The sequence below is a fragment of the Vipera ursinii genome (genome assembly GCF_947247035.1).
Source record: "Vipera ursinii genome assembly, chromosome: 2".
Taxonomy (NCBI): Eukaryota; Metazoa; Chordata; class Lepidosauria; order Squamata; family Viperidae; genus Vipera; species Vipera ursinii.
Window position 1 is genome coordinate 136,807,573 of NC_139513.1, and position 26,889 is coordinate 136,834,461.

The 26,889-nt window shown below is 41.7% G+C and overlaps 1 protein-coding gene across 1 annotated transcript; it reads right to left on the minus strand.

The window, feature by feature from the left end:
* Positions 1–7,994: 7,994 nt before the first annotated feature.
* On the minus strand, positions 7,995–25,389 carry PRKAG1 (protein kinase AMP-activated non-catalytic subunit gamma 1). The gene is made up of 12 exons (XM_083355730.1): positions 24,038–25,389; positions 18,054–18,102; positions 17,247–17,353; positions 16,041–16,122; positions 15,886–15,944; positions 14,877–14,922; positions 14,563–14,617; positions 12,604–12,730; positions 12,267–12,432; positions 11,674–11,711; positions 10,083–10,229; positions 7,995–9,649 (listed from the first exon to the last, which is right to left on the minus strand). The coding sequence occupies exons 1-12, from the start codon at positions 24,044–24,046 to the stop codon at positions 9,530–9,532; spliced, it is 1,005 nt and encodes a 334-aa protein (XP_083211856.1). The 5' UTR covers positions 24,047–25,389; the 3' UTR covers positions 7,995–9,529.
* Between the last annotated feature and the right edge of the window lie 1,500 nt (positions 25,390–26,889).

The window sequence follows — 26,889 nt, forward strand, 5'->3', positions numbered from 1 at the left end:
TAGCAACCGCACGAGCCTGCAGCTGTACCACATGAGGAAGGCTGAGAGTGTATCACACCCACACAGCACATGGCAGTCAAGTTGCCTGTGCATACACATGGAGAGGAAGAAAGAGGGAGGGAGGGAGGGAGGGGGAATCTGCCAGCAGCAGCATCTAAGGTCATGGAGAAAGCAAGATGCTCAAGGACAGGGAATTACAGGTGAAGGAGAGGAGAGAGATGGATATACAGTACAAATGTGCATAACTCAAAAGGCAGGTTAGAAAACAAACTACATCCAGTGAGAAATTCTCACATGGCTACACACTGTTCCATACAGAGACAGCACCTCTGCTATCACAAGCTGCAGCAAAAGCAGTTACACAGCAACAGCTACCCAAGATAGTATAGTACAAGGATGCACGTAGAGGAAAGCTGTCTTTCCTTCAGGCGTTGAAGGGGCACAGAAGGATTACACAGGGGGCTCCGTACTCAACCCAGCACCCATCCTGGTGCTGCTTCTTCCATGTGGTTCATGCATCAGCCTTCTGGGAACTCCTTGAATGATAATACAGTACAGAAAAGGCCAAGTCTCTCAAGTGGTTCCTGCTTCCCTTTAATTCTGTGTTAGATGACAACTAATGAACAAAGCATTTTAGTAAGCTTTATGCATGCTGAAAAAGCAGTTATGTTTGAAACGTTGAAAATAAAGATTTTTAACCTTGTTTTGAGTTTGATCTGTGTATTTTTATCAATTGTCATCATCATTGCCTCTGGTTTTGCTTTATTCTGTGTCCACTCATCTTTGACAAGCAATTAAGATGGGTGGTCTTTCAATACCATAGCTGAAAATAACCTTTCAGATAGATTCATATGGGGTGATTCTAGAAGGTCCCAGGGCCATGCCCCATTGATACCCACAAGAGGACTGATAGCTTGTTTCACCTGCCACAGTTCTTTACACAATATTAACAGAACGCCTTCCTGTAGGAATCAACAATCACTAACCTTGGGTACTTGATGCTTCCTTATGGAGAAAGGCAATAGTTTTGGATGTTTATCCGGTAAAATATTCCACAGAAAATTGGAGATTCATGTTGGATCCCTGGATAAATTGTTCTATTCTGTGCCAACCAACTGATTTGCTGCTCTGGATATGATAAAGATGGATGGATGGATGGATGGATGGATGGATGGATGGATGGGGAGAGGGAGAGATCTTATGAATGCAAATATAGTGTTCCAGGATAAAGTTGCAAGATCCAATCTAGGTCGATCACCAGGACCAGAGGTTTTGTCTTCTGAGTTTTCGGATTTGTGCTGGAGCCCATCTTCAGGGAACTTCTCCCTACTGGAATATGTTCTTTGGGCTATTCTATGAATTGTGTTTATGTCGTGCCTTCCTATTGGTTGATTTGTCTGTTGATGGCCAGCAATTGGCTGCTGTTTCCTTCTGGTGCCAAGCCCTTGGCTCCTAATTACCTGATAAGCTTTTGGTAAATCAGCACTCCTGTTATCTGACAAGGGGCCCATTTCCCAGGCTTCAATCTTATCAGAGATCTTAAGCTGGTAAAGATAGGTTGAGTGTGCATCACAGTATTTGTCTGCAGATTAAAAGCCTAAATCTTTGTCCATCCCAGAGTCCGGAACTGGAATATATCACATATGAAAAGACTTGTATATCCATTTTTAAAAAAACACTATTCCAGTCCCTGCCATTTGTAATTCGGCCTCATGTTTTCCTTATCTCAATTGCCTTCTTTTAGAAAGCAGTGGAATCACCTTTATTTACTTTCCCCTCTCCTGATCTTTCTGATAGGTGGTGGTAGGAAATATTAAGTAGAATCAGTAGGAAGAAGGGAGGGTCCACTCAAAAAGATCTCATGGACAGTATCTTGAAAAGGAGCTTCAAAGCCTAAAACTGGCGTCCACTGTATATTTCACCATGACAACGTGAGCATCATCTTTCTTCACTGCCTCAAGACGTGCCTAGGAGAGAAGTCTAAAAACAAAGCTTTTTCAGGCAAGGGCAGTCTTGCAGAGTTGCTGTAAGGCCTGGACTTCGCAGCCAGCTTGGCTTAGGCGAATTCTGGCAGCCTTCCCATCAGTTCAGAGAAGGATAAGCTGGAGAGGAACTCAGGTCCTACCAAAGTTTTGTTGATGAGCCTGGCCCCATCGCTCATTTTCTCTCCCAACTCCTTCCTTACTCTTATTCTCAAGAACAGGCGATCTCCCTTCACTCCCAGGTAAATGCAGTTGCTTCTTCTCTATTTCCCCCCACCACCACCACCAAAAGTTTCCCAGTAAATAAGAGACTTCAGCACGACTCCCACACCAGCTCCAAGTGAAACCTAGCAACTGAGTGCCAGCATGGCAACTGCATTGGCAACAGATGGCAACAACAGGAGCGATTAGCAGAACTGCCACTGACACAACCCTTCTGATTATAGGGGGGGGCGGGTTTGGGGAAGCGATTGGGGCTTGGCAGCACTGGTTCCCGTGTCAGTTTTCAAAAGGCCTATGACTGAGTCCCCAGATGCAGAGATCCTGGTAACTAATTATTGCTATGTAGTGTACAGAACACTTATAGATCACATAATAATCCTGAAAGGTCATTGTGATTTTCATGTAAATGGAGGAGTACTAAGATGAGCTCTACCACTTTTAAAAGTAAGCTATAGAAAGGATGCAGAGCATAGCTTCTTGAATACCTTGAATGCCATTAGAATGATGGTGGGTAAGATTTGATACTTATGCAATCAAGTAACATGTATGTGTGTGTTCATGCTTTCCTGTTATATTGCTTCTGCATTTGTACACACCAACTGGAAAGCACAGGACAAATTGTGTGTGTGTGTGGGGGTGAGGGGTACTTAAAATGGAGGAGTTGGCAACAAGCTACTGCAATGTCTCCCCCAAGGATACATTGAAGGAATTTTCCCAGCAGTTTTTCTCAGCAGCCCCCAGCTTCATTCTTGGCCTGTGGTTTATCTTGATCGTCCTTCAACTGGCTTTTCCTAGGTACACCAGTACAGTTCTGTTCTGTTCAGTTTTTAGAGAGAAATACTGCTGATGGAGAGACACAAAATCAACTGGAGGGCCCCTTTGCATAATTACATTCCAATATTCTCTTGGGTTTGAAAGAATGAAACTATATTTCTGGGCCAGAAAACTATCATCAGTCACAAAAACAAAGCGAACATGTAATTTTCCCGGCACGGAAAGCTCACCTGTTATATCTGTAGTCAGACCTATTTTATTTCTGTGTTAAACTTGTCAACTTTCCAAAATCTGACAGGAAAAGATGGACAAGAGACTTGACAATGGGAAAAGTGCTGAGATGAACAATTTTCCAGCATGCATTCCAACAAACCAAATGAATGGATACTGGTTGCCTGAGACCTCCAGCGTGCCCCATTGAAGAAAAAAAAGAAACAGTTGCTAGTAATCTTGCTTTCCTAGCACAGACCAATATGTAGATGTTTTATATTGTCATGCCATGGACAACATCTAACACCAGCTTTCATAATTACTCCCGATACTCCCATGTAACACCTCTACTCCGCGAGCTGCATTGGCTTCCAGTTGCCCTTTGGTTGAGATTCAAGGTGCTGGTGATGACCTATAAAGCCCTAAATGGCGAGGGCCCGGGATATTTGAGGGAACACCTGCTGCCAGCATCAAGTTCCCTTCGTCCAGTGCGCTCCCACAGGGAGGGTCTCCTCAGGGTGCCACCAGTTAAAGATTGCCGGCGGGTAACACCCAGGGGTAGGGCCTTCTCAGTGGGTGCGCCTGCCCTGTGGAACCAGCTGCCTGCAGAGCTTAGGACTGCCCCCACCCTCCGTTCTTTCCGCCGGGACCTGAAGACCTGGCTCTTCGAGCTCTCGGGCCCAGGCTGAGAATATTTTTAATTGTAATTTTAACTGGGTTTTAATTTTCTCAGGGTTCTATTTAATCTCTTTTAATTTGTTTTAACGTTTGTATTGACTGTTTTTTAAATGCCCTGTAAACCGCCCTGAGTTCTTCGGGAAAGGGCGGTATATAAATCTAAATAAAATAAAATAAATAAATAAATTTAATTATATAGAGAAAACCAGCCCTGAAAAAAACAATTTAGTACCAAAGAACCTGGTAAAGAAATATAGCCTGTTTGGTGTAGTAGTTAAGGGGCTGGCCTAGAAACCAGGAGATTGTGAGTTCTAGTTCTTCTAGTTCTAAAGCCAGCTAAGTGACTTTAGACCAATCACTATCTCTCATCCCACCTCACCTCATAGGGTTCTTGTTGAGAGGAAAATAGAAAGAGAAAGGAGTATTATGCGTGTGTGTGTGTATGTGTATACACACACACACACACACACACACACACACAGAGAGAGAGAGAGAGAGAGAGAGAGAGAGAGAGAGAGAGAGAGTAATATATATTGTAGATCAGCCCATTCTCTGTTGGGTAAATCAAGTAAATCATCAACCTTCTCTCTCTCTCTCTCTCACACACACACACAAACACACACACACACACACAGACACAGAAAGAAAGAGAGAGAGAGACGATGTTGGCATTTGTTCTGTAGAAATGGGCAACTGTTACATTTGGCAAGAGATATTGGTGAAATCCCAATTAGCAGTCCCAATTACCCAGGAGTATCAGAAGAGAATGGAGCTCACTGTCCTTCCTTTAAAAAAAAATCTAGACTAAACTGTATCATCCTTAAAACTATTATTATTTCATCTGTCTGGTAGAGGCACTAATTAGAATCCACAAAATTGTGCTGATATATTAGAAGCAGTATGGGATATTCTAAGAAACTGCTGATTGAGAGATGTCAAATCTAGGCAAGCAGCATCACATGCTTAGACCCACATCATTAACACAGAATTCTTTTAACATATGCAGTGTTTTACCTGTGCTCCACATTCAGAATCAAGAAATGCAAACCTACCTTCACATCCACACCTGTGAGATGAAAATATTTTGGTAGCGTTATGTCTTCCGGAATTTGCAACAAGGCTGCTTGTCACTTTCTATCAGCTCTGAATGTATTCTTACACCCCTCTTTTATCCATGGTTGCCACTCTCCTCAGTCCTCTTTCCCTATTTGAGATAGTTGAAATCAGCAACCCAGAAGCTCCTGGTCACCCATCTGCTCCTCTACCAGCACTATTCTATATTCTATTAGCGACAGATACAGAATATTTAAAGCCCAAATTGTCCCAACCCAGGGGTGCAGCCTTAACCGTTCTCTGCTTGTCCTACTCCCACCCTGTGGGGAATGTGCTGTATCAACACTCATGTGCGTGTGTGGGTGGCGGGAGCAAAGACCAAGAGTAATTGCATGATGGTAGAATAGACTCAGACTATTGGGATACTATGCAGTTCCGGGCTATCCTCCACATACTTTATTGTGGGGGAACAACCTGCTCTCCAGTCATCTGCCAATACAGGCTCTAGCAGCGTTCTTCCTGACTGTGGTTCTGTGTGTAGTACAAGAGCAGTGTGTTCGACTGAGACGGAGGAGATCCAGGCTCGAATTCTCCACTAGACATTGACATTCATTGGGTGACATTGGACCACCTATCAACTCACACTCCCATTATCTGACAAGGCTGCTTTGAGGATAAAACGAAGGAGAAAGGGGCACGAGAAGAGGTAAAGTTCATGATTGGTTCATAATGCACTATTTTCCCACCTGGATGTCGAAGGCTGGAAGTGGCTATATAGATGAAGCCCTTTCCTCTGCTTTTGGGGTACATTCCCCAAGAGATTGCAGATATGTATAGGTCTCAGTAGATACAAAATATTATACTCTACCCATTGATCAGAGATCTTTCAAGAACTGTAGCTCAGAAACTCTCCCCTAACTCAAGATTACAAATTCTAAGCAAAGGAACCATCTGAGGATGGGCTAAAGCAGGGGTAGGCAACCTTGGCTCTTTTATGACTCGTGGACTTCAACTCACAGAATTCCTGGCTGGCTCATAAAAGAGCCAAGATTGCCTACCCCGGGCTAAAGGAGAAACCAAAGGAGATTCTATTGTCTCAAGTAGCAGAGAAATGAACAGAACAGATGCTAGGTATCCAGCAATCTTGGCCTGTCACCTCAGCATGGTAGCCCATTAGAGTTCACAACTTTCCCAAAACCAGCAATTAAGCAGTCACCAGCATTTCACCCAGGTTGTTACTTGCCACATAAACATAATCTCATAACTTGCCCCAAGTAACCCACAAGCGGGCCTGGACTGACTACAGTTTTAATTAGCTTTTTACTGGTTTTTAAATTGTCATATAATTATTGTAAAAGGGATGCGGTGGCTCAGTGGGTTAGGACGCTGAGCTTGTCGATCAGGTCAGCAGTTTGGTGGGTTGAATCCCGAGTTCCACGGAACAGAGTGAGCGCCTGTTACTCATCCCAGCTTCTGCCAACCTAGCAGTTTGAAAGCACGTAAAAATGCAAGTAGAAAAATAGGGAGCACTACGGTGGGAAGGTAACAGCGCTCTGTGCGCCGTTGGCGTCTAGTCATGCCGGCCACATGACCACGGAGACGTCCTCGGACAAGCGCTGGCTATGAAACGGAGATGAGCACCAGCCCCTAGAGTCAGAAATGACTAGCATGCATGTGTGGGGGAACCTTTACAATTATTGTATTTATTGTTTAATTCTTTTTTAAATTTTCTATTTTATGTTTTTAATTTTTATTGTTGTGCGCCGCCCTGAGTCCTTAGGGAGAAGGGTGGCATATAAATTTAATAAAATAAATAAATAAATAAATAAATGAAAGAGCTTTGCTGGGAACCTTCTTTCTTCACCCTGACAGCTCCTCTTCATTCTGTAGTATTGGCTTCTTCAGAGGTGGGCCACTCCATTGCCAAGGGCCTCTCTTGCTCATCTCCTATCTCCTCTTACTAGGAGATGGCATTCCAACCCATGGCTCCAGCTCTAAGAGCCTGAGGATTTTTGCCTTTTAAAAAAAATCACAGGCAGAACAAATAGGCATCTAGTAACTGGGCAGGAATGCTGGCTCAGCACATTCCTGGCCATAGGGACGCTGGGGAGGAGAGAGGAGGGACCCGGACAGAGACACCAATTAAGGCCTTGGAGGTCAATGCAAGATAGAAGGGGAGGGGGACCAGACTGGGTCTCGAAAAGAACATGGAAAAAACATGCAACTTGGAAGGCTGTTGTGGCTTAAAAGAACTATCATTTCCAAATGGAGGAGAAAACCCTCGAATCACTAGCCTTTGAATCGAAGTCATAGGCCGAGCTGATATAAGCAATGAATACTGTAAGCAATTTCTCTCCATTTTGGAGCACACAACATATAACAGAAATGGCATTTCACAGGCATTAACGCATAGGTTTCCAATCTTGTTGAACTAGCAGGTACATTTGTATTTTGAAAGTATATCCCAAAGGACTGTAGGGTGGTGGAGAGAGAACTGCATGTATAAATAATCTCTCTCTCTCTCTCTCTCGTGTATATATATATTAGATTGCTTGCTTTTTGTGCTCTCTCTATATAGCAAAAATGCAAATGTAACATAATGCAAAAATTTTTTAGTAATCATAGCTACATATTGCAGAAGTAACAGCAGACAATCTGCTATTTGAAGAAATTTATGATTAGACTTGATGTGCTCTCAAGCTAATTCAATACTCCTTGAAAAATACTGATGTCAAAGATGCATAAAAATCAAACTCCTGAATACAGACAGGAAGATTATATGATGATGTTTTTATATGCATAGCTGCAGAGGTGCAGTAATCTCTAATTATATAGGTACTTGGAGCAGCAAATATGTAAGAAAGGGGAGAAGCATCCAAATCCAACGTCTCACAATGAAAATTTGGGGAAGTGAAATTATGGAGGAAACGTACCAACCCAGACCAAATGATGTTTTGAAATAACATTCATGAATTAAGCCAATGGGCCGGCTAATGTGGGTCTTTGAGATCAGAACAATAATCTTCTTCACTGCTTGCCAAGATCCATTCATTCTTCAGGAAATTCAGGTTGAAATTTCAGACTAATCTTTTATTAAGTACAGACTCTCAAAAATGTAGTAAATAATAAAAGGCAGGCTTTTCAGGGTCAAGGTCAACTCCTCTCAATGGATCTGAAATAACTACCAAACATAATCTCGAGTCCCTGTTGAGGTGACACAACTTTTGAAAGCTTTTACTTTCTCCTTGAAAGTAAAAGTATGGGCAGAGGAATGGAGATAGGAAATGCAACTTTACAAAAATATATATTGTACAATTTACCTGGAGAGGGAAGCAATATAGGAATGTGCAAAAGAGACAGCATTCTTGGCAAGGCAATATCCTTACAATAGAGAACGACATACTTTAGTAAAGGAGAACAGGCCCCGATTTTCCCACCCAAAATAAATAGTGTTGCAAACAAGATCAAAATGTTTCCAGGCAGGATCATTTCTGACTCCGGTCCTCTCACAGGGAAGTAAGTATTAAGAGAAGACAAATGAGGCCTCTCCCTGCACAGATCAGCAAATTCAAATACTGCAGCAAGTCAAACAGTGTCACACCATCCTGGCTCCAAAAGGGATTTTTAGCTCCACTGATGAAATTGGTTCTATTTGGAAGGTCTAAAACAGGGGTGTCAAACTCAATTTCATTGAGGGCCGCATGAGCATTGCGGTTGCCCTCAGGGGGCCGGGTGGGTGTGGCCTGAGTGGGTGTGGCCTACTGGGTGGGCGTGGCTAGAGTGCATATGGCCTACTGGGTGGGCGTGGCCAGCTCTACATCGTTCGCATCAAGGGTACCTATGGGGGCCTGGGCAGGAGTGGGACAGATATGAGGGTCTCTGGCAGGAGGAGGGTCTCTGGGCCAGGGCCAAGGCAGTGGGGGCCGTTCCCTCACTGTTTCCAGGATGGCTTTGCGGGCCACATGAAACCACTTCGCGGGCCGGATCCGGCCCCCGGGCCTTGTGTTTGACATGTCTGGTCTAAAACAAAGTTTGGCTCTGCTGCAAGGAAGGGCACTATGAGCAATGGGAGCTGTGCAGCATAAAGATGCTTATCAGGGAATCTCAGAAGGGAAGAAATTCACTGATGGGGATTGTAGGTGATGCATGGATAGGATTTCTCACTCATTTACTCATATTTCTTAGATGCACGTGACATGCACAGAGTGTGCAAAGGAATAAATGGAAAAACTGCCAGGTACTACACTTCTGCTTTAAACTTAAGCTCAGAACAAGATTCCCCAAAGGTCTGTATTCTGGATTTTTACAGTTCTGAGTTTGTGTCCACCCATGGTTATGTCACACTCCCCCAGGAAGTCTGACACATGCTCTTTCCATCCCCAAATGGCCAGTGTTATCTAACTGTGGCTACATTCTGAGTTCAAAATCAGTGTTTCTAAATCAAAGGAATAGCAGGCCTTGAAGATTCAGGAAACCAAGATCTGAAGAGGGAGAGGCCATGAGAAGTAACTCTGTGAAAATTGGCGTGTAAGTGGACCACATGCTGCAGCTGTTTGGCCGAAAGAGTGATGAGGGACAGCTGTGCCATATTTCAAGATCAATGGGTCGATTCAGCCCTCTTGCAATGGGGGCTTCGGACCCCCTGGCAGCATTAGAGCTTGCAGAATATCAGAGAGGGAGATGATGCCCTTCACCACGTCATTTTCATCTACCACAACCAGCCGATGAACCTGTTGGTTACAGAAAGTTTTGTGAGGGCCTATTTTACACAATGAAGAATTTGGTGGTCATCCACCAAAAGGAAAGGAAACTGGCACTGCAATAATCTCTCACTGCAGTTTTCCCAACCCTCTTTCTTGGGTCACTCAAAAGCTTCCCAAATTTTTTCTGTGGAAACGAAGAGTCCCCTCCTTCAGTTAGTATGACTATGGTATTACACCACAGTCACATAAGAACCAAATACAAACCTACTAGACATCTTCAGTTTTAATCTCAATTAGAGAGAGTAAAGCAATGTAGAGACCAACTTCCATAATAGCTGAAAGTACTGTATTTTATGAGTACTTTCTGTCTCCATCTTGCCACAAGAACATCTCTTTCCTTTGTTAAATTTACCCAAGTGACTAAAGTGTGTGTGTGTGGGGGGGGGGGAATTGAACTTACCTCGGCCTCTACTAGTCTGTTGATTATTGTCTCCAAAGTCTCATGCTTGTAACATTTGAGCACACCCTCGAAGTACTGCGAGCGATGCTGCAATGCCTTGGTCACTGTCACATCCAGATTATTGTAGGTTTTTTCTGCTGCCAGATTCTGATAATAGAGAGATGAGAAGATGAGAAGATCTAGTGGCACAGCTGGCGTTCACTGATTCCAACGTTTTTTCTCTCTCCACACACCTGCTTTGATGAGTTTGAATTGATCAAGTATGCCCACTGTCTACACACAGAAGCTGCCTAAACCCAGTAACGTTTTCATTATGAAGAATCAATACCATTTTTCAGCCATCATATGAATAACATGCAATCGATTATCAGCAAATATTTGCACTACCACATCCTACAAGACTGAGTCATGTCCTACTGAAATTTAAGAATTTTCCCCAGGAGTAGAAACACAGAGGACAGAACAATAAGCAATACACCAAATCTCAAATGATCCAAGCTGTATGCTACAAATAAAATGAAGAGGACGCCAGCATTAAACCCACACTCATTTTCTTTCTGGTTCCAGACACAATCAAATTTCATCAGTTGGATTTACCTAGATATGATAAAAGCATGTATGGGTAGCCCTCATTTAGCAACCATAATGGGGAAATTGTGTGGAATTTCATATGGAAAATCACATGACTGCTACTGCATTTATGATTTTAATTCACCCTTCCTTTCCCCCACTTCCCAGAATGTTCATCCCAGTGCTATGATAATTAGTAAGAAGGAAATTAGTGCTTGTATTTACGTTCATTTGGAGAGGGATTAAAAAAGAGTAAGCAGGCATACAATGGGAATGCACCAGTACCAACTGATTCCTTTTGATGTGTATTCCCCATTGTGTGCCTGCTTACTCTCTTGTAATCCCTTCCTCTCTAATCTCTCTGCTCTGTGAGGAGAAGGAAGAAAAAGATAGGTCAAGCATAGAAGAAGTTGCCTAATTAGATTGCTTGCTTAATCAATCTCTCTGCTCTGCTGGTGTGTGGGGAGGTAATAGGGCTGGGCACAGGATGTGTACTAACTGACTGTAATGAACACATGACTAAAGGAGAGATGCTGTGAAGGTCATAAAATCATGTCTTGGTCTCAAAGTTATTTTTTCAGCACTGTCGTAACTTTGAACAGTTGCTGCACGAGGCATTCAGTAAGTGAGGTCTACTTGTATAACTAAGGCTATCTGATCTCTTGGCCTCTATGCCATTAAACCAGGTCAGTTCCATACGGTCATCACTTCTATATCCAATATTATACCAGCTTCTGCCCAAAGATATGGATTTTTTTTCAATATTAAATCTCCAATGTATTTCGAGGCCCCCCCAAAATATAAATGTTTACATAAATATCTGTCTGCTGACAAGGTGAGGCTGGCAAATTAATTAAATTTCTCAGCTTAGCTTTCAAACTGGATTTCAGATAACATAAGCTTGTGTTTGATAAGCTAAGGTTTTGGTTTTTTTAAAAAAAAGGAAACTGGGTAAGCCAATACAGCACATTTTACTCCTATAATGATGTAAGCAACTTTTTTTTTTACCAGAAATACTCACAATGACATCAAACTTGGAGTAAATATCCACAACCCGCCCTGAAAAAAACAGAGAAAAGCCATAGTTCAGCATTTTGCATTGCTTTCCAGCCTAAGATCAGGAAAAATGTACTTAAGTTGGAAGTAACCAAGAAAAACCTCCTGCTACAATGCAGAGTCATAAATGAATGAGCTCATCACCTTGCCTCATGCATGTAACAAGATAGAAACTGGATATACTTGAAAAAGTGTCTATACTAGATCAATGGCTTAGAGAGCCACATAAATCAACCAACCTATATTCAAAAGAAAAATAATATGTGATTACTACATAGGGGTAAGAATACCCTCCTAATTTCCCATCTAGGGCAGTCAATAAGAAAATGTATTACTACTAATATATCAGCCTTCCACAATAGTTACTTGGCAATTTTACCACCTGAAGTCCCAGATAATGGGAATCTGTGGGACACCAAGTTACAGATTGTTATTATTTCAGAGACAGTTCTTCAGCAGTTGCCATTTGTCTCTAGTACCCTTCACTAATAAAACTAATAGCATTTGAACTCTGTTCCTCTTAGATGCCTTCATCTATTCCACAATGCTGCTTTTCACCTGATTCATCTACCACAGGCAATGCAGAGACCCGATGCTGTACAAAGATGCCCAGCGCAACATAGACAGGCGTATTGGTGTGGACCTTTGCAATGTTGTCGTAAGTACCAATCTTCAATTCCTCTAGGGTTTTGGTCATGAATTCTGGCTTAGGGAATTCAGCAATCTGCGAGACCACAAGAGAGAGATTCTAACAGCAAGTTGAAGCTTTGTGGGCAAAAGAAGTAAAATGGCATTTCACAGCTACACAAAAAGCAATGGTCCACAGAAAAGGGACACAAATCTCAGCAATGCGTAACAGGAAAAGCCAAGCTGGCTTGCACTGAGAAGTACTCACAAACAGCTTGAGAAATTTGAGGATGCGCTTGTGTGTCAGGATGTACAGTGTGTTGCCTGACTCAGGGTCAATGACAGGTAGCCGGTGGATCTTGTTTTGAATCAAAGAAGTCACAGCATCGAACAGGCTTTACAAGAGAAGGAGGAGGAGCATATCAAAACTAAAAAGACCACTCAGATGTCTACTTTATCCCCTTAACTCTACAAAGGGTGTCTCTCAAGCTCTGGTGGGGGTGGATTACAGATACAAAAGCAGGAAAAAAAAGAGATGCAGCTGGGATTCCTAGATCTGTCCTCAAATCTGAGAGATCAGATTTCATACAGGTAGAGGTTTCTGGGATCTGCTCTAATTTATATTCCACCATCCTCCAAGACTCAAGAAAAAACCTCAACACATAGATAGAAATGCTCCTCCCTCTGAGGTTTTTTGCCTTTGTGGAACCGGGGTGGGTGTGGCCTGCGCGTGGCACATCCGGCCCGTGGTCCCCCAGTTTGTCACCCCTGATCTATACCTTCAGAGGCATAGAGATCTTCTGCTTTAAATTACTTATGTGATCCTTTCCCCTTCTGAAACAAAGAAGAGAATCATTAGAGAGAGGATCTTTTCAGTGTCCCCAGGACAGGAGAGGGCAGCAACTTGTAAGTTATTTATTTGTTATTGTTGTTGCAACAGCTGCCCGAGAGAAGAAAAGGTGCATTATGAAGTTTTTCACCTTAGAAACAACAACAACAAATCTTGGCTGATGTTGGATATTAAGCAGAAAGGAGGATAAGAGTGAGAGGAATCATTTCCCCTTCTACATCAAGCAGGAAAAGGTCTTGGATAGGCCTTAACATGCCCTGAGATGTTTGCCAGTATATAGGATGTGTATGTATCTACCAATTTAGCTTTTTTTTCCCCCTTACAAATGATTTCATCTTTCAAAAGATTTAATAGCAAGGAGTGAAGCGAGGAAAAAACATGAAGGTGTGATTGTGGACAGCTGTGGTTTCTTGTCCATGGTAGGAGGAGATAGCAAGACACTGCATTGCCATTGCATTCATTAACCACCACAGTAGTTCTTCACATTCTTATTAAGTGTATATAAGCGAAAGGGAGAGTGGGAGATGTGTGAGAGGAAGAAAGTGGCGTAACTAATAGCTACTGTTAAAGGGCTATTAGTGTGTTTACAAAACAGTAACTGAGCAGGAGCCTAAAGAAGGTGTGCCATTTCGCTGTATTTCCCCAATTCTTCTATGTAAGACAGAATCTTAATAGGCAAAGAAAACTTCCAGATCTTTGAGAGACAACAAACCTGACAGGTGTATCTATTAGCCACAGAGCTCTGAATGCACAATCCTCAGTGCGTGCGTATAAGAGGTGCAAAACTGAACTTCTGGTCTGATTTGCTTGGAGGAGTCAAAATAATAGTCACAACAACTTGGCACAAGATGCCCCAAATCCAAGAGGTAGAACCAGAAGAAGGACAACTGAGTATGTCCCTTGGCCCTTCCATTGCTTAATGGACAAGACATTAAGAGCTGAAAATTTAAATCGAGTGTGGCCGTATTAAGGGCATGATAGCTAGGGGAAAAACTCTGTGGTGTCCCCCTTCCCTTTGGGGCCTTAGGCATGTGCCTATTTTCCCTAGTAGTTAATCCAGGGCTGACAGGAGATAATCCACAGGTTAGGAGTGACTGAAAGACAGACTAAACCAGGGGTCGGCAACCTTGGCTCTTTTATGACTCGTGGACTTCAACTCCCAGAATTCCTGAGCCAGCTATGCTGGCTCAGGAATTCTGGGAGTTGAAGTCCACGAGTCATAAAAGAGCCGAGGTTGCCGACCCCTGGACTAAACTGTAATGCCTCCAGAAAACACGAAGCGTGCCAGATGGGAAGACTGGCAGGAAACATTTTAGCGGAACTTCAAAAATACAGATGCAGAGTAGCAGACAATCCCATGTGGGTGAAGTCTCCTACCTGGCATTGGGTGAAATGCAGACCAGTGGCTTGAAGGAGTCCTGCAGATAGACTTCTGCAAGAGAAAGGGAAGATCATTCAGCTGTGTCACTTTAGGAAGACAGAAGAGAAAGTATAAAAGTACACCCTGGATGACCTGCTGGTCCCCCTGCTGGTGACAGCTCAAAGGCCCAAATCTGGTATACAATCAGATGCCTAGGAGGGAAAAGAAGGACTTCCAATATCTGGAAACAACCAGCACATTTTTCCAATTTCTTCACCAGAAATACCCCATATTCTCTTTGCCCCATCATAATAAACCCTTCCGCCATTACCTCGCCATGTTTCAATCTTGTGCTCTTCCAGCTCGTAAATCTGCACCTGGACACACAAGAAAGAGCGTTAGGGCTAAGTGCAACGAATAACTTCCACCCATGCTGGTCAGTGTGTGCTCTAGCTCAGCGTTTCCCAACCTTAGGAACTTGAAGATGCGTGGACTTCAACTCCCAGAATTCCCCAGCCAGCTATGCTGGCTGGGGAATTCTGGGAGTTGAAGTCCACGCATCTTCAAGTTCCTAAGGTTGGGAAACGCTGCTCTAGCTTGCTGAGGATGGAATTTAATCTTCCAGGTGTCATACAGTAGATGCCAACCTGGCAGGATCAGGGACATGTTCCAACTGAGTAGGGCTTTGGCTGCAAAGAATGACAGCGCAGCCCCTCTTCAATAGTTGTTGCAAGACAAGACGTAAGCTTCTCCGGGTGCTTCTCCAATCCAGGTTTCATTGCCCCCAGTTAGCATACTTGTCATATAACCAGTGCTTTTTTTGTAAAAGAAAAAGGTGCCGGAACTCACACGTGTCATACAACCCGCCTTGCCTATCCTACAAGGTTCCATCCAAAAAAGGTGCCGGAACTCCGTTCTGAGCGTTCTATGAGAAAAAAAGCCCTGCCTATAACTAAGGCATTTTGGCCACACTGATCTGCATCTTGTACTGTGAGAAGTTGAGAAAGAAGATGAGTGCTCATTGCTATTGTATCTCAGGATTCCATATAGACTGATATCTCTCCCCACCCCCAGCTTATTTGCTCTCCTTGGAAATCCTTGTAGTCAAGGCTGGATGAAGCCTCGTTACTCAACTACCACTTCCAAAATGAAATTCACTCTTTACATGAGATGCTTCACCATATATATATATTTTTCTTTAATAACTGAAAATTTGAAACAAACGCTTGCAATTCTCAGATGGGCAAAATTTCGCGGTTGTGTTAAGGACCACGTTTCAACCAAGAGCTCCTTTAATGAAGACAGAAGGGGATGGATGAGAGTGCTCCAAGGGCACTTACCAGGGCTGATTTATAGTAGCGATGAAGGATGTTGATGAAGTCTGTGATTGTGAGCATTCCTGTGAGGGGACAGAAAGTGGTGTGAAGAGGTCACCCTAGCCTAGGCGTTGGGAGGAAGAAGTCAGGGTAAGAAGATGAAGCAAGAAGGCCCTTACCCACAAAGCTTTGCTTTTTGCTGTCCCAGAGTGGAGCAGCCCGCACACCATTGGTCACCAAGGCAAAGAAGGCTTTCTTCACCTAGAAGCCACACAAACATAGGGCTGTGACACAGCATCCGTACACTTCCTGAGAAAAAAGTTACATTAGCTTCCCAAATCTGGTGCCCTTCCGAAGTCTTGGGTTTCATCGCCAAAATCCCTCGACTCAAATCTAGGCAGTTTTGAGGATTATGGAAGTCACAATCTATCAGTCTAGAAGGCACGGAATGGGAAAATCCCAAATTAAAAGAAGGATCAGGAACAAGAATCTCACACTTTTCAAGAATTTCAGAGGGGTACTTTTGTCAACGCACTATTGTTCACTTTGTCAGCTATGAAAAGGCTAAGCAACACATACAAAAGATCGCACTACTGCTGTGAAGAGCATCTTATTTTGTATTTCTTTGGCTACTATCTAAACTCCTATCTAAAGGGAATAGAGAGGGGTCTGCTGGTCTGGTCTGCTCCTGAGATTACCCTGCTCAGGAGCAGACCAACATTTTTAATCTATAAAATATAGATTAAATTATTTAATCTAGTATCTCATTTAGATACTAAGCATGTTCGTATGTTTATTTAAATAAAAAAATACAAACATGTCTCTAAATGAGGGGTCATGTTTACTGGAATCGAATTCATACTTAGCCATGGTTGAAGTCAAACATAACTAAATGTAGGTGTTAATTATATGACAGAATTCACACCGTGCTAGAATGTAATCTGGTTTGGTGGATTTTAACTGGTTGTGATTGATTTAATAAAACATGGTTTAAAAAACCACGGTAACATAATTTGCAAACCAGGTCAGTAACGCTATTCTGCCTAAAACTAGATCCAAACTAGATCCAAATTTAAAATTTCATTACTAGTTTTATAAGGTTTATCACCTCTTTAAAAGCAAAGGTTAGCATATTTATGTCCACAACTTTGCACTCAAGCTGCCAGAGGTTTTATGACCCTGGAGCATGTACACACACATACAAATCCTCGCAAAATTTTCTAGAGAGTTTTCTACATACAAATACAGAGACTCTCCCTCTATCTGTTGGTAGCCCCATTTTCCTTTTCTTTAGTTGAATGAAATGAAGGTTTACTCAGGCATCCCAATTCCCTAGAAAACTTCTACTGCTACTGCTCTGCCCATCGAAACAGGTTGCTACCCACCTGCAGAGATGTATCAAATACAACAAGCTTGGAGCTTGTTGGAATGAGGTCATAGCAGCGATGTGACTTCATGAAGCATGTGTATATGCCATTGTTGGAATCGCCATCTGTTCAGGGAAGAAAAACTACAAGATATCCCTTAACAAAATAACATCGGAGCAGAATAGCTCACACTCCTAAGAAGCTTAAACATATCAGAAAATCATACTATATCCATTCTATACGCTTTTTTTAAAAAAAAAATTCAACCTGTTCAAATCAAGCATATCTGAGTATTTTGCACAACCCACTGCTATTTGCTCAATTAAATCCAGTATCTTTCAGAAAGAAAAGACAGAACTGAAGCTTCATCCCAAGTGCTACAAGTTCAGTTCTCTCCTCCTCTAACTTTCAGCAGAAACTTCAGTTTCCAAGATCACCTTCAAGGCTGTAAGGAGGAAATTAGTTTGCAAAGTTAGAAGATGAGAGTCTTAAAATGCCCAGGCCATACAGTCTGCTTCTGGAAATTGATGGACAAGCTTAAATCACTATGACAGACACAAAACAGTTGCTAAAGATAAGAGTCTGTTACAACAGAAAGTGGATTTCCAAGCTCAGAATCCACCAATCTACTTGGCAAATTCCTAGAAGAAAGTAACAAATTGCAAACAGTTCTTGTTTGCAATTTGTTTAAATTACTGCTTTTATTTACTGCTGTAATCTTATTGTGGTTAAGGGAGTGGACAGAATAAATATTTGCAATAAACTACACACAGGGACCCAAACTGAAGAAAATCTGCCATAAACCAGTCTTTGTGCCTCACTCACCTTCTGATAAAGGCAGTTTTTTCTCCAACCCACCTTCGGCTACTGCGCCCTAAAAAAAACAGGGAAAGATACAAATCAGGATGCACTGTCTCGACATATAATTCCTGCAATATTGTATGTTGATTGTTTCTTAAAACATAATATATAATAATTAGGAACACTATATCAGTTAAGAAATCTTATTAGTAATGATATTTTTGGATTGATTAAATCTGAAAGTAACTGCATCTGAGGAGCTTTGGAAATAACCTAATTTGTTTTGAAAGAGATTTTAGTATATTAAAATAGAATTGCTTCCCAAAACAGAGGGGGAACTGCCTTGTCAAAGCTGAATTGCGTCACCTGTTTTCCAAACTACAGGTAATCCACAACTTACAACTACAATTGAGCCCCAAAATTTATATTGCTAAAGTGAGAGACAATTGTTAGATGAGTTTTGCCCCTTGTTACTTTTCTTGGCACAGTTTCTAAGCGAATCACCACAGATGTTAAATGAGTAATATGGCTGTTAAGTGAATCTGGCTTCCCCATTGATTTTGCTTGCCAGAAGATTGCAAAAGATGATCACATGACCCTGGGATAATGCAACTGTCATAAATGTGAGTCAGTTATCAAGCATCTGAATGTAAATCATGTGACACGAGGATGCTGCAATGGTCCTAAGTGTGAAAAAAGGTCATGCCGCTTGTGGGGGGCCGAAAGCCCTAATAAGCAGGCATATACATAGAATGAAGGCTATTGCTAAGCACATTGGTTTGTGCTTAAATTGTAAGCCGCCCTGAGTCTTCGGAGAAGGGCGGGATATAAATGGGATTAAAAATAAATAAATAAATAAATAAATAAGTCACTTTTTCCAGTGCCGTTGTAACTTTGAACGGTCGCTAAAGTAACTGTTGTAAGCTGAAGACTACCTGTATTTTAAAAAAGATCCTATTTTGTTGGAAAAAAAGAGCATCCTTCAATTTTTTAAAAAATAAACTACTACCTGGATTAGCTAGCACAATCTAATTTATATCCAATCCACACAATCTAATTCTCATCCAAAATATCTAGAATGTCATTCCTTCTCACATACTAACCCAGCTATAGCTGGAGATATGCCAACAAAAAAAAATATCCTGAGCAAGTAAAGGAGAAAAAGAAGTGCAATGTAGCTGGACGCACTCATAAAACTGTAGATCTTATCTCACCACTATTAATTACCCTTATCTATTTCACAGGAATAGAATACAAAACAAGAATAGAATAGAATAGAATAGAATAGAATAGAATAGAATAGAATAGAATAGAATAGAATAGAATAGAACAGAATAGAATACAAAAAATACAAAAAAATACAAAAACATACAAAAAATACAAAAATAAATACAAAAAAATAGAATAGAATAGAATAGAATACAAAACAAGGATACTTGTTTTGGTAGAGTCTTCTACCAAAAGTTTATTCTCAAGAGTGGAGAGACAGAACTGTGTTCTCTATGACTTATTTCCTGTCTCCCAGGATAATGTTACATCTTCCCACAATTAATGTATCTGTGCCATTTCCAAGAATGACAAGGTCCAGCTGTGAATACTTCCAAGCTGTAAAGTTGCCAGCATAGCAAACTCTTGATTTAATGCATCTCAGCTCAGTAGATTTCAGCTATAGTAGACTAATAGGCTGTGTTCTGAAAAATTCAGAAGTACAAGGCACGCTACTGAGAACAACCATATTTATTGCAATTGTTGGGTGTCTGCTTTACAAAAAAGAAGGATTCTCCAAACAGTGGGAAAACAACTGTGTTTATAGAAGCTGAGGACTATAAGGCAGGAAATTGTAGGGATCTGATTTGCTGGCTAGTTTGGGTAAGCTAGGCAGGTCCTCTTTATTGAGCTTAGGTTATTTCTGTTGCTAGACAAAAATGACCTTTTCAGCAGGACAGCAGAGCTGGGGAAATCCATTGTGAAGAACAGACATGTCAAACACAAGGCCCGGGGGCCAGATCCGGCCCGCAAAGTGGTTTCATGTGGCCCGCGAAGCCATCCTGGAAACAGTGAGGGAATGGCCCCCGCTGCCTTGGCCCTGGCCAAGAGACCCTCCTTCTGCCAGAGACCCTCAGATCTGTCCCACTCCTGCCCAGGCCCCCATAGGCAACCTTGATGCGAACGATGTAGAGCTGGCCACGCCCACCCAGTAGGCCATACGCACTCTAGCCACGCCCACCCAGTAGGTCACGCCCACCCAGGCCACACCCACCCGGCCCCCTGAGGGCAACCGCAATGCTGATGCGGCCCTCAATGAAATTGAGTTTGACACCCCTGGTGAAGAAGATGGAATGTTGAGGTATCAGCAGATGGTGGATAGAATTTTGGGGTTCTCAGCTTGTTACTAAAGTATGTTGCAATTCCTTTATTTGGGCTGCATTGTCAGCTTCTATTCTTTGGTTCAAATGGGATTGCAGAGGGCATTGTCTGGGGACAGGGAAAAGTCAATTTGGGTCTGGTAGAATTAAACAAAGAGAGAAGGTGAATTTGATCCTGATCAAGTCTAAAAGATTGGGAAGAAAAGAGCACAACCTCAATTTTGTTACAATTTTGCTACAATTTTGCTACAATGTGAATTTGGACTTGATTCCATCAAGCAGTATTCAATGTTTGGTGAAGTATTCTCTGAGGTTTGAAGGATTTGGAGTCAGGGATGAGCACAAACCATAAAGCTGGTCAAGAGTTAACACCAGAGGGCAACATATTGTAGCGATCAGAAGATAAAAGCAATTCTTGATGACCGAGAATGAGATAGACAAAGAGTCTATGGCTTGTGAAAAGGGAAATTAGAAGAATGAGGATATGGAACTAGCAATGACAATTGTAAGATATTACGGGATGGAATTATCTCATCCTGAAATCCAGCTTTATCACCACTATTTTCTTGTTTTTAGGAGATACTGAATGACACTTTTGCAAGGTTCAGTTAAAATTAGAAAATCATTTTCTTCAAACTGATTACTTGTCCAGTACCATCACTGAAACCCAATAAAGCAAAACCTTACTGACAACCATCAGTAAAGTTTTCACACGTAGATGGGTGCTTAGGGCTCAGAAACATTTAACTCGTTATGCATGTTGTGATTCAGGGTCAGCCTGTGGGTTCGGCAGTTGGGTCGGACAACTCAGAGGAGGAGGAGGAGGGGGGTGTTGAAGAGCTTGCTGAGGGGATTGGACAGCTTGATGAGAGCCCCCAGCCAGGCCCCTCTCATCTGGTCACGACGCAGACCCAGCTGTGTGAGCCTGACAGCGTGGATGAAGATGACCCACAGCTGGCCCTGTTCAAGGACGCCCGACGCAGGAGGCAGTCAATCAGGAGTAAACAGAGGAAGGCAATGGGGCTCCTCGGAAGGAGGCAGAGAGAAGCCACGCCCTGAACTGTATTTAAGGGGGAATGCGTGGGAGGGCTGGTTTGCTGAAGGCAACCGCTCGAAAAGCTCCTGTTTCTTGGTTCGTGTCTTGTTCTATTTGTTTTTGTAGCAATAAATTTGGCAGGCGTAATTCCAGCCTCTTGCCTTCTTGTAAAAGGGGTTGTCCCTGCCTTTTCTGCAGGGCCGGTAGCAGGCTGGTACAGAACAATGCAATGGCTTTAACAAATATCCCTTTCTGTAACAGATATGCCTTCCCCCCATCAGTCCATTAAATTGTGGGTTCAGCGTATACTCTATGTACTGGACAGCTCGGTTATATACTGTAGAGCAAAAGGAGGAAAGGTTAGTCTAAACAGTCAAATCAAAAGCATTGTGGAATCTAAACACAACTCAAGTTGTTGTAGGGTAAGGTGGGCAAGGGTCACAGATCTTTGCGTAGCAGAGCATCTCATGTAAAAAAAGAAACAAAAAAGTTTTCTACGTAATAACAAGATAAATTATCATGTATTTTGTGAGTAGATATCTATAAGCTGGTGTCATTTCAAGATTTAAAACTGAAAATCCCAACAACATTGGAGCTCAACATCCCTATGTGTGCTACAAATGCAAGTGTAAGTTCCAAAGTGAATTACTGTTTATCTTTTCCTCTCAATTTTATATGACTGTAGATCTGAAAAAAGTGGACCCTGCACTTGTGGGGAAAAACACTAGATAGAAAAAAAATTAATCATCTACCTTTATTTAATTCTAACACAAATAACCTCAGCTTCCCTCAACCTGAAACCTGTTAGAATTGCTACTCTAACTATTACATTTCCAACAAATCTATATAGCGGGAAATGCTGTATTAGCCTCAAACCTTATTAGCATGAAATCTCACACAGGTCTGAAATATAAACATAAGCTTTCTTTTCCAAATTCCAGGATTTCCTATAAATTGTTCGATGACCTGATGAAGGGTTAACATAGGTTAGCCATTGCATAATCAATTAAGCAGAAACTTCCTTGCCCTTTTCCTTATCTGCATAGTGCTAGCAGTGTGATCGTCTTATGCCTGTCTCTTCTGAATCCATCTAATAATCTGGTAATCTGGTTTTCACATGCAGCTTTGTTCTTAGAAATCTTTCCTGGGGCTCTAAAATGTCTGGCTGTAGTTCTATGACATTATGATCCTTCCATAGAATTCTTTTATATGATGCATCATGTCTTCCTAGTATCATCTTCTCCTTCCATAAATATTTGCAATGCTGTATTAATGTTAGTCTACTATAACAGCACATATTCATAAACATTTAATTATGGAACACAAAGAGGGTCTGACTCAAAAGTAAAACCCAGAATTTTGTAATCTGCAGAAGTTTATTAAAAATAAGGTTTTAAATTTGTTTAGGTTTTTTTTTAATTTACCATGAAGAGTTTTTATTTATTTTATAAGACTGAGTTCTAGTATGCTTTGCTTGATGCTTAGATTAAAATTTAATTAAAGTAAGTGGGTAAGATACTTTTGTTTAAAGAGATTCCAATATATCTTTACAGATGAAAGCATGGCCTTCTGATGTGATCAAGAATTGCTCTCTTTTAAGGTAGGATGAATTATAGATACCATTAAAATGGCAAGACAGTGTCAAATAACAAAACAACTTGAGAACCTGCCTCAGAATGAACAATTTTACAAATTTCAGCCTAAGTTATAAAATCTCTAGTTTGTCCCATCTCTGACAGCTTTAAGCAAGCCCCTCTTGCTTAATGATCTTTATTTATGCCATGGGATAACTTTGACACACAGTACTATATTTTCTAATAATTATCTATAGCATGGGAAAGAGGTTTTATCATTTAAGATTCTGGCTGTAAAATTACAAATACATACACAAGTCTATGTGCATGTTTGTTTTTTGCAGTATGGCTTTTGGAGATCACATAGAGATACAGCCTTTTCTTTATAGGTCATGCTGTAGCAGCCTGTTCCAAACTTGACTTGCCCAAATAAATTTGAAAGTCAAACCCATTGCAAAACTCCAGCAGAGAACTGTCAACCAATGCAAAACAAAACCTTTTATGGCATTAATCTGTCATTCAAATAATTTATTAGACTGACATCCTTCCTTTCATCAAGGAGCTCCACACCAAATTTCCCCCCAAATACTAGACTGACTGTGAGAAACTAACTACAGTAACCTCAAATCACTCAAGTGAGCTGCCATGATTAGAATCAAACCTAAATATCAGCGCATCATCTTAAGTAACATAAATACCATGCTTATAAAGGTACATATAAACATATATCCTACTCCACTTCAGAAGGCACTGTAAACACCGGACCACCATTCAAATGCAATCATCGCTTGCAGAAAAATCTGGGCTGATTTGCTAGCCCTATCCAACGCTACAGCAAAAACAATATATTCACTATTTAAGTGCCAAGTTTATAATATCCATCTGGACCCAACCCCAATAGCCCCGATAAAACATACTATATTGGGATACCGCAGGTTGTCACTGAGATCGAAGACTCACAAAAGAAACACAATCCGGTACAGGGAACCACTAAAACTCTTTCCCTAGGCTCTACTATCCGCTTTCACTTACCGCCTCCATTACCGTGTCGCTGCCTCCCCGCGCCGGACTCTGAGAAAGGCAGGCAGCTCCACCCACGGTTGCCGTCCCGACATGAAACTCAACTTCCGTCTTGAAGCCGAATTGCCCTCAGTTCCGCCAAGACAGGCGATCACGTTAGCGGAAGTGGATACAAGGAAAAGGAAGAAATGTTAGTGTTTTGAGTGGCAACGTTGGAAGATGGTCTTTTGCTGCCTCTGTAATGTCATGCTCTCGAGGTACTGACACCTCCTGCTCATTAGAATTGCATTAATGTGGTGCCCACAACCGCGTCGATACAACTTCTTTTCCAGCTCGTCTGAAAAGAAATTGAATTTGCACGTTTGTTTTTTTTTAATTCGAGGTAAACCTCGTATTGAAAAGGTGCACGTATTGTTGCCTTTTGAAGCTATCCTGTTAAAAAGATTTACTAACTAAGAAGGGTCTTAATAACAACGAGCCCAGAAGTGCAGCCTTAGCTTCTATACTGCATCCGGTTTTGGTCACCAGGAAGTAAAAAAGATGTTGAGACTCTAGAAAGAGTGCAGAGAAGAGCAACAAAGATGATCAGGGGACTGGAGGCTAAAACATATAAGGAAGAATTGCTGGAATTGGGTATGTCTAGTTTAATGAAGAAAAGGACTAGGGGTGACATGATAGCGGTATTCCAATATCTCAAGGGCTGCTACAAAGAGGAGGGAGTCAAGCTATTCTTCAAAGCACCTGAAGGCAGGACAAGAAGCAATGGATGGAAACTAATCAAGGAGAGAAGCAGCCTAGAACTAAGGAGAAATTTTCTGACAGTGATAACAATTAATCAGTGGAAGAACCTGCCTCCATAAGCTGTGAATGCTCCAACACTGGAAGTCTTTAAGAAGAGACTGGACAGCCATTTCACCTCCAAGATCCCTTCCAACTCTATTACTGTTATTCTAATGCTTCACATTTTGTCTCTTAAAATGCTATGATGCTTTTAAGTGATTCAAGTGAGATAATGGGTGCCAGAAGCTATCAGGAAAATTTCCATATTCAGTTAGTGGAACTATTTATAACTCAGTATAGTAAAGAACTTTTTATAACTCTCAGCATAGTAAAATGATAGCCCTACATGTTTTTTAGCTCCTAGCCATCATTGCGAAGGATAATACAGTAGTTGTCACCCAGAAATAGCTGCCAGTAATGTTTCGCTTTTTTCCATTTTTCTTTATACATATAAATTTAGAATGAGTCACTATCTTTGCTGACACTTCCATTCTAAGTGCTTACCCCATTAAATTCCCATGGAAATAGTGATCCAAATGGAAGCTGTTTACAAGCCCGATGATCTCTTTTGAACGGAAACTCTCAGGTGTTCTATTATAGTCCAGTAATTCAAAAAGCAGGGAAGAATAGAATGAAAAGAATAAAAACTTTATTGCCACTTTAAATATACATTAATCAGCATACATTAAAATAAAATTTCATCGCATTCAACTCTGAAAAAAATACCATTTTGCATATACCCACATACATACACATATATGACACAGAAAAATATCACAGTCTGTTCGCTCCCACAGAGTCGGCCTCCTCAGGGTGCCGTTGGCCAGGCAATGCCGGCTGGCGACCCCCACGGGGAGAGCCTTCTCTGTGGGCGCACCGACCCTCTGGAACGAACTGCCCCCGGAGCTGCGGATGGCCCCTGACCTTCGGTCCTTCCGCCGTGACCTAAAGACCTGGTTATTCCAACAAGCGGGCCTGGACTGATTATGGTTTTTAAATTTGGTTTTTTATTGGTTTAAATTGTTCTTATTTCTTATATTGTTTAATCCTCTTTTAATTTTTGTATTTATATCTTTTAACTTTTTATTGTTGTGAGCCGCCCTGAGTCCTCAGGGAGAAGGGCGGCATATAAATTTAATAAACCTTAAACCTTACATAAGGGGGGGGGAAATCCTGCAAATTCACAAGACTGATGGCATAAGGAACAAAGCTGTTACAGAATCTAATAGTTCTGCTATAAATACTTTGAAACCTCCTCCCAGAGGGGAGCAACAGAAACAGACCATAAAGTGGGTATGTGGGGTCTCTAACAGTGCTTCGAGCTCTAAGCACATAGCGCTTATAAGCAATATCCTGAATCATGGGAAGCGAGCTTCCTATAATCTTCCCAGCTATCCTTACCACTCTCTGTATGGTCCTTCTATCTGAGGCACTACTACCTACCATCAAACCAAAGAGTGATGCAGTTTGTTAAAAACACTCTCAATCATGCCTCTATAAAAAGTGACCAGGAAAGAAGGAGAAAGATAAGCTCTCCTCATCTGATGCAGGATATGCAAATGCTGGTTTGTACATAACATATGAAGAGACCAAGGCTGGAACAGAGTGACCTCACAGCCAGTGGGATAATCCACACAGATAATCGATGTTAGTATAGATAAGACAGCTTTCTCCAAAATAAATCTGCAGATTGCCCAAGTTTGCAAATAGTGCACCATATCGTAACAGAAACAGATTAAAGAATGAACTTCAGAGTCGTGGCCCACAGGAGGTCTGGCTCTGTTTGCTTTAGATAATTTCTTATTTATCAGCCTGGATAGTGAGCCTTGCTAGCATATGGTAGCCAAACATCAGAAACAGACTGGTAGCACATTAACAAATTGGATTACATCACATTTTTCCTGCACCTTAATTCATCAGATGTTATTAGATAGATGCAGATCACAGTACGGATCTGATGACATGAGCTGCAGTTCATGGAAGCTTATGACTTTAGCCCTAGTTATTATGTTGGGGTGAGAGGAGGCAGTGGCTGCTGGGTCTGAGGATGAGAGTAGTGGCTGAATACAGATGCACAGATTGGC